The sequence below is a fragment of the Hypanus sabinus genome, chromosome 16 (genome assembly GCF_030144855.1).
Source record: "Hypanus sabinus isolate sHypSab1 chromosome 16, sHypSab1.hap1, whole genome shotgun sequence".
Taxonomy (NCBI): domain Eukaryota; kingdom Metazoa; phylum Chordata; class Chondrichthyes; order Myliobatiformes; family Dasyatidae; genus Hypanus; species Hypanus sabinus.
Genome location: NC_082721.1, coordinates 33,041,782 through 33,055,997, shown reverse-complemented (window position 1 = coordinate 33,055,997; position 14,216 = coordinate 33,041,782). Strand labels below are relative to the sequence as shown.

Sequence of the window (14,216 nt, the reverse complement as noted above, 5' to 3'; positions counted from 1 at the left end):
CCACCCAAAGCCTTTTCAGCATCCACAAGACACAAGTCAGGAGAGCAATAGAACACTTTTTTGATGAGCACAGATCCAATAAAATAGAAGCAATCTAACCCAATTTAGCACCTCATACAACGTAAATATTCATTTCCTCTACTCCTGGCACATTGTGGTTGTAATGTGAACCATCAAAATAATGTTACAATGACTCAACTAGACGATTTGAACAATGCCTCCCCAAGTTTCCACCATCAAGAAGATCAAGTCAGCTGGTGCACAGAAACATCACCACGTTTTCTCCAAGTTGCACAACAAATTGACTTATTCCTTTCTCATTATGAGTACTAAATCCTGAAACACATCACTCTGCAGCACCATCAGGGCACCTTTGTCAGAAAGACTGCAGTGGTTCAAATAATTGGCTCACCAACACTTTCTCAGGCCATCAGGATCCTACATCCCAAAAAAAAACAAATAAAAAGAACTTACCTCTTTCCATAATGTAATGCACCACTGTAGTTTGCCTTTTTATTCTAATGTTTATATCAGTTTAATTACAGGTATTTCTGCAGCCTCCCTAAATTTACTTTCTCATCCATCATTCTATTGTCAATAAATCTGAGTACAATATTTCTATATTTCCATGTGAAATAGGAACCTCTGACAGTTCATCCCAGCTGAGATTGCAATGCGATTCCCAAGTTAATTTTCCTTGTAATTTATTCTCCCAACATTCCCATCAACATTTTACTGCCTCGTTATACACTGGGGACCATCTAGATTAGCCAATTAACCTACTTCTTTGGGATGTGAAAGGAAATCAAAGCATCCAGACAAAACTCACACTGTTGCACAGGAATGAACAAACTTCACAGAGACAGAATCAGAGATCAGGAGTGAAACAGGATCACTGACACTGAAACACTGGCTCTACTAACTGCCCAAATAAACCAATTCCTTCATCTAAATTAATAACATAGGATATGTATTATTGTGACTCCAACATTAATCCCAGTGGAACTCCTGTAGTTACACCTTATCCACCTGAATTTTATCCGTTTATCTGTTCTCTCAGCTTTCCATAATTTCCTGATCCTCTGACTCTGTTAGTTATCACCTCAAAGCTCTGAATCCTTACATTGAGCAGTAGCTTTGTATGTACCATTTACAAATGCAGATGCACCACACCCACTGATTTTCCCATTATCCTTTCTGCTAATTGAATCTGCAATGCAGTGTGCTAAAGTAATTACCCCCAACTTCCTTTGTATGAACCATGTTAGTACAGTATTTTCTAAATAGCTTTCTCCTACTCCTACTTATTCCAGTATTTCTCAAAGGCAGATGATGGACAATATGGCCCATAGTTGCCTGCTTTCTACATTTCTTTCCATTTGTGGCTTTCATATTCACTGGGAGCTTTCCCACTTGTGACAAATTTTGGAAGAACGCAACCAATGTATCTACCATTTGCACAGCACTTCTCTAAAAAATCTCAGGGATATAGATAGTCAGATCCAGGAGATCTGTTATTCAGCAGTCCCATTAGTTTGCCTTATACATTTTGGTTAATCATAGTAATTGATTTAAACTCCTCTCATCCTTTTGATCTCTAGTTACATACCTCATCATAATTTATTTCCCCTCTGTGAATATGAAAGAGCGTTGAGCTAGCAACTCGGCCTCATAAAAACAAGAATAACTTGCTATGGAAACATTGTCATGTCGGTGCCCCGATAACTCCACTGCCGAGTTAAGGGCTATTTTTCTTCTTCTGAGAATATGAAAGGGGAACAGAGTTAATATTACAGATCAACCTGTTCAGGTCATTAACCCTAATTTTTCCTCTTCTGTTTTATTTTTGGATTCCAGTTCTAACAGTGTTGTTTTAGGAAAGCTCAAAATTCAACTGAAAAACTGTATAATGTCAGCCACTGAGGTCTCAGTCTGCAAATAGCAGATTGTAAGGAGGGAGGAAGCCTTACATTTAGAAAAAAATTAAAGCCAAACACAAAAATTGGGCCTTTTGGATTGTTTATTTACAAGAATAATCTTGTTTTATGTAATACAAGAAACTCCAATTAAAATTAAACAAGCTATTCTGTACCAAATTAATATCTTCAGCTAAACCAATATTTATCTTCACAAACAAGAGAAAATCTGCAGATGCTGGAAATCCATGCAACACACACAAAATGCTGGTGGAACTCAGCAGGTCAGGCAGCATCTATGGAAAACAGTACAGTCAATGTTTCGGCCCAAAACATCGACTGTATTTTTTTTTTCCATAGATGCTGTCTGACCTGCTGAGTTCCTCCAGCATTTTGTGTTTGTTGCAATATTTCTCTGAACCATTTGTTTTTTATAAAGGAAACAAAACAATTAATTAAATATCATGAGAATATGACCTATTATTATTGCCCCATTGTGGATGTAGATGTGTGGTTGTACCTGACAGAGGATCACACCCGCCAATACACAAGGATGAAGTTTTATGTGTAAGAAATAAATTGGGGTACGGTCACATGCAGCATCATCCAATGTTGTTACATGATGCTATGTTGCTTTTACCTTTGGAGGTGAAGGACCAGCTATTGTTTTCAGCCAGGGATCTCATCATGTACTCTGTCAGGTCCTCTCCTCCTAGGTACATGCGCTTAGTGAGGTTATTCAAGGCACCTCCTTCAAGAACAGGAACCACATGTGTCACAGACGATCCTGCAACCAGAAAGAAGGGAAATCTGTATGTTCTGTGAAATAATTGTTTTATTTATCAAAAGAAACAGAACATAAAATTGTACAGCACAGTACAGGCCATTCGGCCCATGATGTTGAGCTGATCCTTCAACCTACATAAGATCAATCTAACCCTTCCCTCCATGTTTCTTTCATCAGTGTGCCTAGCTAAGAGTCTCTAATGTATCTGCCTCCACCTCCACCCGTGTCAGAGCATTTCACACACCTACAACCCTGTGTGAAAAACCAGCCTCTGGCATTTTCCCCTATACTTTCCTCCAAACAACTTAAAAGTTATGGCCCCTTGTACGAGCCCTGAGAAATGGTCTCTGGCTGTCCACTTGATCTACCTGTACACCTCTATCAGGTCACCTCTCAACCTCCTCTCCAAAAGCCCTATAGGTGGGTCAATATACCACCTAACCCCAAAAAATTGCAATAAAAACCATTTTATGATTGCTTATTGTACTATTTGATGTGGAGAACAACATATCAAAAGTTGGACAATTTTGATACAGGGGAAAATCTCCAAAAATGACATCAAAAGACAAGGTGGCCACCAGCAGAAAAACGTCAAAAGTCTGACTATAGCCATTAAACTGCAAGTTTTTTTTAAAACCTGGTGTTTTAACAAATGCTCTTTTTACCAATGTTTTTCAAATAACAGTAGTTCCTGGAATGAAAGTTGCATTTGTACTGACATCATGATGTCATCAATGATGCAATCAAGGGACAACTCTGGTAATAAGTACTGATGTCATGACACATAACATGCTACCTAGGCTTGTCAGACACAGTCTTGTTCATCATCCTCTTCTATAACTGGCTCATTTGTCATATTTTCACAGTTGCCATCTTGGCAACGCCCACATGCACTGGTGCATTCCAGCCCACGCTTTCTGCAAGTACACTTTAGCATACTGCAGCCTCCTGAACAGTTGCAGTGAATCATCTGAATGAGTACCTCTGGAGCAGGCCTTCTGTCTGTCATCACTGGAACGGGTTGTTCCCCTTCTACCCTCCATCCCCACGCAGACAGCTCCATTTCATCACTACAGCCCATCCACTCCATAACCCGGTAGTAAGTCCGCAGGGAGTGAAATTTAGAGGCCGAGGTGGTTGGTGGCAGTCTTTTAGGCGTGACGAAAGTCTTAGCTCTCGCAACTTTCTTGTAGAACATATTGTATCTGATAGATGCCAGGGAGTCGTTCTGATTTCAATTGAACAACGCCACCATTGCCCTACAGCCATTGGTTTCTACAACATCCTGCTTTGCTTTGGTGCACAGAATGCTTTCGAACAGTCCCTGATTTCCTTTTCTTTCTCGATGATTCTTTGGAACCCCGACTTCTTTCTGATCCCAAATACTCTGGATGTTCAGTCGCATCCAGTAAAGGCATGGCAAAACTATAAATCATTACAAGCTGCTTCTCAGAGTATCTGCTTAAGGACCTTGATATTATAGGCATTTGATTTTGCCTTTTCCGAGCAGAAATAGAGTTCAGTGCAGTTTGTTACCACTACATGGTAGAGCAAGAGTACAAGGAGATCTATGTCTTCTTCAACAAGGGTGGTAGATTTGAAAGCAGACATTGTGATGACTGCTTTTGTGATCTCAATGTCAACATCTCCTTCAGCTTGAATCACTTCACAGCCTCTCTGTCACAAATGTTCCATGATGGGCTGGATAATTACCTGCTTGTTTGCCTCATTCAACAAGAGGTCCTCCTTTTTTCCAACAAATTTGTCGCCCCTGTAATGTTCACCTTGTTCACTTCGATGCTGATGAGTACAGTCCTTTATGGCTTGGCCCAACCCCATAACCATCAAACACTACAGTGGTTCTGGCATAGTGTTTGACAGTGAATGAGGCGTAGTCATCTGCAATTGAACTGTAGGTGCACCCCTCCATCCATTTTAAGCGGTGCAGAAGCGATCTGTCACTGGTACCGTCTGTGTGACAGCATTGTCCGATTTGGAGGTGACATAGTTCTTTATCGCTTCTGACAGTTGTGGCTTATCTGGCTGGTGCAAGATGTTCTTTACTTCAAACAAAGACATCGGATATGGACAGAGTTCATAGTTCATCACTTTGTATAGCTGGAGATCACCTGTCTGTGATATAACTAAGAACCTCTGGAATAACAACCCTGGATCTATGGTACAGTCTTTAGCAACTTTGACACTGGAGACTAGTGTCCTGACCTTCGAACTCCTTTTGTGCGAATACAAGAAAACAGAGTGTCCGTCCATCTTCCTAACTCCATCATTTCCTATTGCAAACAGGTCACGTACATTGACAAACTCATTTGCATAAACCCCTGTGATGATGTTGCGCAATGATTTATCATCCGAAAATGGCATGAAACAGTCCAGTTTTGGTGCGACTTTTTCAAGGTCAGCCTCATCTCCACTCACTCTGGAGGTGGACAACTCCTTATGTTGTTCACCTGTTGTGTAACTATTCGTGGTCAGTTCTTGCATGGCAAGGTTGTAAGAGGATGACACAGTGGAAGACATAGTCCAAACTTCTCTCCGGTGCTCTGACATCCCACTTCCTTGAGCTAGGCCCCCTTGGCTTTTTAGTGAGTGCACTAGTGTCTGTTCTATCACAAGTTCAGAGCCAAGACCAGCCCGGTATTGGCTGCTGCGTCTGATTACATGGAACCCAGACTGGAACTTCTGAACCTCAGGGTTGTCATCCTCCAATGCATGCATCTTCTGGAGATAAAGACAAGCCAATTTCAGATAATTCGGATGGCCAGTGGCCGCGAATATTGGCAAGCAAGCTGAGATGGCACTGAGATGCATCTTCCATGACCCCATCCAATTGGCTGCAGCAAGTGCCCTAGCAATCCCTACCGTGCTCTTGTAGTTAACCCACAGTGAGACGTCATGAAATAATAGTTCATAGTTCTGGCGATAAAACACACCCTGCGGGTATTCCCATACACATTTTATACCACAATTATGGCACTATCATTGTTAAAAACAGTGAAATATAGCAAAATAAGGCAGGTACGGGTCCGATTCTTTTCATTGGCGGCCTTTTTTTAGCGTCAGATTTTTTTTTTTACTTCCCGTGCTCTGTTTCTGTCCAACTTTTGATATGTTGTTCAGTATGTCTGAAAGTACAAGAAATTACCATAAAACTTTTTTTTGCAATTTTTTTGGGGTGGTGGTATTTTGGTGCTATATTGACAGCATTACGAGCACACTCAACCAATTCTCATAAGATATGCTTTTTAATTTAGACAATATCCTGGTAAATCTCCTCTGTCCATTCTCTAAAGCTTCCATATCCTTTCTATAATGAAAGCAAAACTGAACACAAGAATGAACATAAAACCCCAAGTGTGATCTAACCAGAGTTTTATAGAGCAGCAACATTATTTCACAGCTCTTGAATGCCAACACGCCATACATCATCTTAATTTTATTTAACATTGGCACATTGTGTTGTTTTAACAAAATTTTCCTTCAAAGATGCAGAACACATTTCAGCTTTGCACAGATGGTTCATGGATTAAGTGTGAATCTTGGAAACTAATCAAATCAGTAACAATAAAGTTAAATCTGATCTTTCCAGTCACTCTTCTTTCTGATCAGTTTAAATTCACAACTCCAAAAGATTATGGGCAAAGTTACACCATTCACTGAAGCTAGCAGCACATGATTGTAAAACCAAAGTTATAGAAATGTTGGGTTACAGATCAGTTAGGTTGCTTAGTGAGAAGATGCTACCAGAATCAATGACAGTTCCTGTAACTTTGCCAGTAGAGTATAATGCCAACACCGCCTGGATTCCCAGAAGAAGAGATGGAACTTGGAATGCTTCAAAAAGAATCTGTTTTAGATAAACACAAATACAACTGGTTGTTAGTTTTAACCCTGGTTAAAATTAACTCAAAGTAACTGCAATGTTTTAAATATGATGGCTAAAGTGTTTCACTTTTAGTGTGGAGAGTTAATCAGCTCCAAAGCACCACTCTGAGAGTAATGAGATTGTCTGCATTACATTACAATCTAGGTAAAGATTTTAGAGAAAGAGGGACAAATGTAGGAATAGACAGTTGCCTTGAACTAGTGTTGCGCACTGTCTCGCATAAATATTTTAACACTGGATGCAGGAACAGGAAATTCCTAACTTACAAATAACAGGATGGAGATGCAACAGGTTGTGAGGATGAGTGTAGGAACTTAAAAGGAGTTAAACAACATGGATATAATAAAAACCAATTAAGTCTCTAGCAAGTTATTCCAGTTTGATTTTTTTAAAACTGTCAATAAAAGATCATAGAAGAAGAAAATGATTTGTCTTGTTTATCAATCACTTTAAACTCTAATCATAGTTTGAGCCACCGTGCACTACAATTGACATTTTTATTCTAATTTGTTTTTAGTACACATGTTTACATTTTTTCTTGTGAATGCTGCTTATATACTACAAGTCTTTTTTTTTCATTTCACCTGTGCATACTTTAACAGATGCAAGAAGTAATCAAAGTGTTTGTGGAATATTAGACATCATCTCAGTGGGGTTGGAAGTAAAAAGTGAAAAGGTAGTTGTGCTGTTGTACGTAGCCTTGGTTGAAGTGCATTTGAAATGTGGTGAGATTGCATCTCAACCCTTCTGTGTGGTACTGGTCTACATACCCAAGGGATGTTCACCGGATTGATTCCTGGAATGGGGCAATTTATCCAAAAAGAGCAATATGGGGCTTAAAACAACAGACACAAGGGTGAAGTGCCCAGGCTGGGGTATCTAAAATCAAGGGTCACAGTTGCAATATAAGGAGATAGCTATTCTGTCTGATTTGAGGATTTTTTTTTTCATCCATAAGGTCTTTTGAGTTCTCCACTCAAAAGGGCTGTGTGAGGTTATTCAACACACAGACTGATAAATTGATATTAAGGGAACCAGGGGAAATGGAATCAGCACGAGTTGAAAAATCAGCCATGATTGGCACGGTAGTGTAGAGGTTAGTACAATGCTTTACAGTATAGACCACCTGGGTTCAATTCCTGCTGCTGCTTGTAAGGAGTTTGTACGTTCTCCCCATGACCGTGTGGGTTTCCTCTGGGTGCTCCGGTTCCCTCCCACAGTCCATAGACATACCGGTTGGTAGGTTAATGTATAAATTGTCCCATCATTAGGCTAGGATTAAATCGGGGGATTGTTGGGCAGCGTGGCTCAAGGGGCCGGAAGGGCCCATTCTGAGTTGTTTCACAACAAAGAAGTAAAACCTTATTGAATGGGGGAGCAAGTGTGGGAGCAATAATGGCCTATTATTGTGTCTACTTCTAATGCTTTTGTACTATGTTCTGTTTTAGTGTCGAACCTTAGAGGTCTGAGCATACTTAGAGCACTGATTCACCGAAGTGATAGGAGAACTTAAATTATGAAAACAGACTGCATGTTCTCCTACTTCAAATATATTTAGAGGGAGATTCTAATGAGGTTGTTAAATTTTAAATGTTAAGTAAACAAACCCTTCTGTTAATTGTAAATTGAACAGATTCCAGATTTAGAGGATATGCTTCCAGTCTCTGAGGGTGTAAATGGTCTGAAATGAAAAAGTGATTTTCAGACAAAAAAAAATTAGAAATCTGATATTTACTTTCCCAAAAGAATTTAGGTGTTGAGTTAATCAATCAAAGGATTTATGACAGATCAATCAATCTGTATTAGTTTGTGGTGTCAAAGGTTAGGACACTAAAGGCATGTAAATGAAGTAATAATCAGCTATAATCTAACCGAAGGGCAGAATGTCTCACTTTGTGTCTGTTGTCCAAGGGTGGTTGACAGGAGCTTAAAGGGAAAGTCTGATGGAAAATGAGTAAAATATACTTTATTATGTACCAGTTTATTGCACTGAGCTAAATTTCATAAATTTTATTTAAATTGTCTTCTGGATTATATTCTATTCATTGGAACCTAATTTCACTACTCGTGTGTGTTTAAGTTCCTTATTAAGTATTAAAGAAGAAAGCTTTTCTGGATTGTATCTCCTTACAGGTCTGAGGGGAAAGGAATAGCCTGTACATTCACTACATCAGCATTCATATCAAGTTTTTAAGGATCTATTTCAAAAGCTTTAGAGATGACATGCTTTTACCCAGCACATCTCAAAGGCTGTGGGTTTGTTACCTCGACTGTTTTCTCCCTGTTCCTTTGCGGATTGTTTGTTGGTTCCGTCATAACAATTGGGTGTTCTTGGACATCAATACGCAGTTCGTTTTCAAACGTGTGCTTCCAGAGTGCTTCCATTTCTGTCCAATGTGTAATCAGTCCATGCTGAATTGGATACTTCAAACACAGTCAAACATTTGAACAGACATTCACCACCAGCAATAGTATACAATCCCCTAAAGCACCAGGCCAGCACTTCAATTGATTGTACTTTACTAGTGAATTTAATTTTACATGTTGAGAATTATAGGAGGTGAATAGTGAAGCCTCATCATTTTCATCCTCCAACCATTACTGCCTCATCCCCATAGATTAAGCTTTATTGAAATGTTACAGTTTGGGAAATTCTCACTTGGCACAAGTCTACACAAACCATTTGCACAGCAATTCAGACAACACATTGTGTAAATGTTTTTTCACCTCATCACTAGATCTCGCACCAAGGGCTTAGGACCTGTATCCTCTGGCAGTTTAGACCCTGCTAATGGAAATAGTTTCTCTATATTTGAACTAGCAAGATTTTGTAAACCTACTTTGTTCTGAGAATCATAACCACTTCTCCTGGTTACCTTGGTAACTAAAATTTCACACCCCTGAAATTATATTAAACTTTTTCTATACTGCCCCTTGGGCCTTTATGTCCTTCTTAAGGTTGTGTCCAGAATCAAACATACAAGGACACAGGGAAATAGGAGCAGGAGTAGGCCACTCAGCCCTTCAAGCTTGCTCCACCATTCAGTATGGTCATGGATGATCAAAACTGATGGACTTCTCTGTGCCAGTGTTTAATCTTTCACATAGTCCATTTCCACTTTAAATATCTAATGATCTGGCTCCACCACTTCCAGGAGCAGAGAACTGGAGAGGTTCACACTCTCTGAGAGAAATTTCTATGCATCTCAACTTTAAAAAACTGGGGCCTTATTTTGTATCCATATCCCCTTGTTCAAGAACTTGCAATCATGGAAAAAAAAGTCAACAACTACCTTTACATGCCCTCTTAATATCATGTGTTGTATGTTTAAATAAGATCATCTCCCATTCATCTAAACCCCAATTATCAAGTCAAGTCAACTTTTATCATCATTTCAACCATAACTGCTGGTACAGTGCATAGTAAAAATGAGACTACGTTTTTCAGGACCATGGTGTTACATGACACAGTACAAAAAACTAGACTGAACTACGTAATAATAAAAAAAAACAACACAGAGAAAGCTACACAAGACCTTTCCTGGTAGGACAAATCTCTCATCACAATAATTAGCCTTTAAACAGCCTCCAGTGCTTTTATATCATTTTATAGTTAAGATGGTCAAAACTTAGTGCAGTATTCCACATGAGGCCCTGCACAATGGTAACAAAACCTCCCTATTCTTAAACTCCAATCCCTTTGAAATAAAGGCCAATATATCCTTTGCCTTGTTAACTACTGTACATGGTAATTCTTTGCCTTTAAATTTAGTGATTCATACATTATAACTCTGAGAGCCCTTGGAACTTCAATCAGTGGGACTCTCCATGTAGATAATAATCTGGCTTTTGATTTCTCTTACTGAAGTACATGTCCTCACCCTTCACATATTAAACTCTATTTATCAGGTTTCCTCCCCAATTGTTCAGTATATATTTCATTGCAGAGACATAATGTGTTTATTAGAATGTGGCCTTCAACCTAGTATATCATCGACAACCCTGGAAACCTTGCATTTTGTTCTCTTCTCTGCGTCATTAGTGCAAATTATAAATAATTGCAGGCCAAAGACTGATCCCTGGGGTACTCCACAAGTTATAGCCCTCCAGCCTGAAAAGGACCCATTTATATTAACTCTCCCCTTTCTATCCCTGCTAACACACTTTCTCCATTGTCTTTGGATCTTAGTTTATGCACCAGCCTCTTATGCGGCACTTTGACAAATTTCTTTTGGAAATCTAAATACATTACACCCATTATCAACTTCCCCATTACATCTTCAAAGAATTCAAGCTATTTTGTCATGCATGATTTATATTTCATTAAACCTAATGAAATTAGGCTTAATTATAGTTTTCCTAAATGATTAGTTAATTGTTCTTTGATTGTTGATTCTAACCCCTTGCCAGATTTTAAAGTAACTGGCCTAAACTTTCTTCCCTTCTTGAATAAGGGACTCGCATTTGTTGACTAATCTTCCGGAACATATTCAAATTTAGTGAACTGAAAATGTTCAGCCAATGGCTCCACTATCTCTGCAGTCACAGCCTTTGAAACTCTTCCGTGCATGCCATCAGGTCCCAGTGATTTGTCCACCAAGTTTCTCTAATATTTTATCCCTTATGATTGGAATTTTTAAATGTTCATCCTCGTTTGAAGGCTGTTGCAAAAAAAATCATTGTTTATATATCTATCAGTTCTTTGTTTCCATGTGATTAGTTCACCAGGATTCTCATCTAGAAATCCTTCACACCAACCTTAGCCACCTTCTTCCTATTTACATATGCATAGAAACTCAATGTTTCTTTTATATACTATATGCATCTCCTCTCAAAAAAAGTGATTTCCCCCTTTCTTAAGAGCTTTTTTTTAGCGTTTTGCTGCTGGATCCTAAACTTCCCAGGCCTTGTCACTTTGTTTGACCTACTGTAATTTTCAATATAACATTATATCCGACTTCCTTTGCTAACCATAAATAGTGTCTCTTTCTCATTGAATTCCCCCTTTCTAATTGGGACAAGTTCCTTCTGAGTGTTTTGACCAGCTGTTTGACTATCTGACACTGTTCATCCACTGACACATCTCTTATTTTCCCGTTTCTTCATCATACCAATTTAATTGACCTTATACAAGTTGGAAGCAGTAGTTTTGGCCTGTAATATTCAGCTTCAAACCGCATCTGGATTCTATCATATTGTGGTGACTACCTCGAGGGGTGGCGAAGCCTATGGCTCACCTGTACAAGGAGGCACCCACAAAAATTTTGTTGGCATGCAGGGTGTAGTGCCACTGCTCAATTCTTTAAACCTCATCACGATGATTATTTTTATTGCCAAATGCAACAACAAATGATTTTTTACAAACTGAGAGAAGTGAGATGTTTTCACAGGAAACATCTCACATCAGCTTGGTGCCAGCTAGATGGTTGTGAGAATACGTAACATTGGATGATACATTTTGAAAACCTCACAAACGTAGTATACCTTATCAGTATTTGGATAGTAAATGGTTGAGCCAGTTGGCATTGGCTTAGCTCTGCTTATATTTTTTTCTTCTGTTGTTTGTGAGTGAAAACTGGATATTCAGTGATATTAACAGTAAGTATTGTATGTAGTTCAATGCCTCCACAAATATTCATGCAAGTTGTTTTCAGTGATGAACTTGGTCAAATCTAATTATGGGAGATTAAACTAGTGTTTAGCTCTCGAAACAACCAAATACAAGTGGATTTGAAATACTTGTCATCATTATTGCAGCAACAAAAGTCTCACTGAGAGTAAAGTGTATTTATTTTCATTCCCTTGATCCTTTATGAATATGCACAAGAATTTATAACACCACATTCACAATTCTTATGTTATACATGAGGTACAATAATACCATTTATAAAATGTTGTTATTTTTCAAATGTCTTTAAAAGATTACTATTAATAATTTTGAACAGATTTGCTAAATCACTTCATTTATTTCAATCTGTCTCTATTATAATTCTAGTAATAGTAAAATGATGAATACATTTAATAACCAACTGGGCTCATCCTTTTTCCTTAAAAAAGTCCATAATTAATGTTACTAATTCATTAATCAATGATAATCTCTGCTCAAAATTACCACAACATGCATGATAATATTTATTTAGAAATTCATCACCAAGTTGAGCTTGCCCTTTCAAAAACGTTCACCACCCCTGTCCTGGGGATCTTTTATCACAAGATTGTTTATTACTGCTTCCTACTGTTCATCACCGATTCAAAATAGCCAATCTCTGAGTAGATTCTGTATCTGTTCTAGGAAGCAATCTCTGATGGACTCCACACTGTAGACTGTGTAGATTAACACTGAAAAACTAATGAAAGTAATCTGTATTTTCATACAAAAGTTTTCCACTTACAATCAAGTGAAGAACGCTGCGTTTTCTTTGAGCTTCATCTCCAACGTAAGTGTCTCTTCCTGATGATCCAAAAACATTCATTGATGTGTCCTTTGGCTTTCCAACCACACTTGGGAAAACGAAAGCTGGAGACTGATTTCCTGAGAGTCCAGCTTTTATCAGTCCACTGCCATTATCGATTACAACTGGGAGACAGAGGTCACTGGGCAAACTGGAACAGTTGGTCTCACTAGAAAATGAACTGTCTGGCAAGGAATTTGGATGATAAGGTAAATATGACAAGCAACATCTCTGAATGTCTGTGGAAGAATCTGATTGGCTAATGCAATCAGATTTTCCATTTGAAACATCAAATTCCACTAAGCTGATTGCCGTACATTAATAAAAATTCTACATGCAAGCGTGGAAAAGGAGAAGATAAAAACCCATCACCATGGTTCAAAATAAGAGGAAAGTAATTAGCCAAGCCTTGGCTCACCATACTGCCAAGTCTATTGTTGAAAACAAGCTTAGAGCTAGATATAATGCTTCCATTGATATTCTGGATAAACACCTTATCAGTGTAGAAACACTGGCCACAGGAATGATGCAAGTAAGAAGACGATATCTGAAATATTTCTGTGACAGTCATCTTCAGACCTTCAGTGGAGGATCAGAGTGGCTTTGGATAAAGGATATTGCACAAAAAAAGCTAAAAAGCACCCTTCATGTCTAAATTGATAAAATGAACATATTTCTCACCTTCATGTCTCATCAGTAGACCTCCTTCACAAAGTAGCATATTGTGCTGTTCAGAATCTGGGGCTCTGGTAGTTTCTGGCCATGTTAGGTTACTTCCATTCTCCAGAACAACCACAGTAACCTTGCTGACTGATTGCTCCTGAACTACAGAAACTGAATCAATCTCCTTCAAAGCACACTGCTCCTCACCCATGGCCTTTTTATTAATGTTGTTGTATTCCTCCATAGTTACAGAATTATTCAAATCTATTAATGAAAGAATGTCATATGAAAAAATACTTGCAATAAACTTATTGATTTAGGGTCTTTATGATCCAAGACAGATTGTAAACTTCATCCAGTATCAAGTGTTAATTACTCTTCTTGGAAACATCTGTCTTAGATAGGTTGCATGAAATACTTTCACATTATTAGAAGAGATTATTTAACATTAGATACTAAGGTTGATCAGAAACATTGTAAATTACGTCTCCCGC

At 38.5% G+C, this 14,216-nt stretch overlaps 1 protein-coding gene across 2 annotated transcripts in view; it reads right to left on the bottom strand.

Moving 5' to 3' along the window:
- LOC132406200 (uncharacterized) overlaps positions 1–14,216 on the bottom strand; it is a 28,988-nt gene that overhangs the window by 13,532 nt on the left and 1,240 nt on the right. Inside the window, exons 2-7 of one of the 2 annotated variants that reach the window (XM_059991522.1) lie at positions 13,741–13,986; positions 13,000–13,244; positions 8,873–9,031; positions 6,466–6,568; positions 2,557–2,703; positions 1,623–1,759 (exon numbers count right to left, since the gene is read on the bottom strand). In XM_059991522.1, the coding sequence (XP_059847505.1) occupies positions 1,746–1,759; positions 2,557–2,703; positions 6,466–6,568; positions 8,873–9,031; positions 13,000–13,244; positions 13,741–13,986 (914 nt within the window). In that variant the 3' untranslated portion in view covers positions 1,623–1,745. Of the gene's footprint in view, positions 1–1,622; positions 1,760–2,556; positions 2,704–6,465; positions 6,569–8,872; positions 9,032–12,999; positions 13,245–13,740; positions 13,987–14,216 lie in introns of those variants that run through there. The other variant, XM_059991521.1, reaches the window with a different exon arrangement.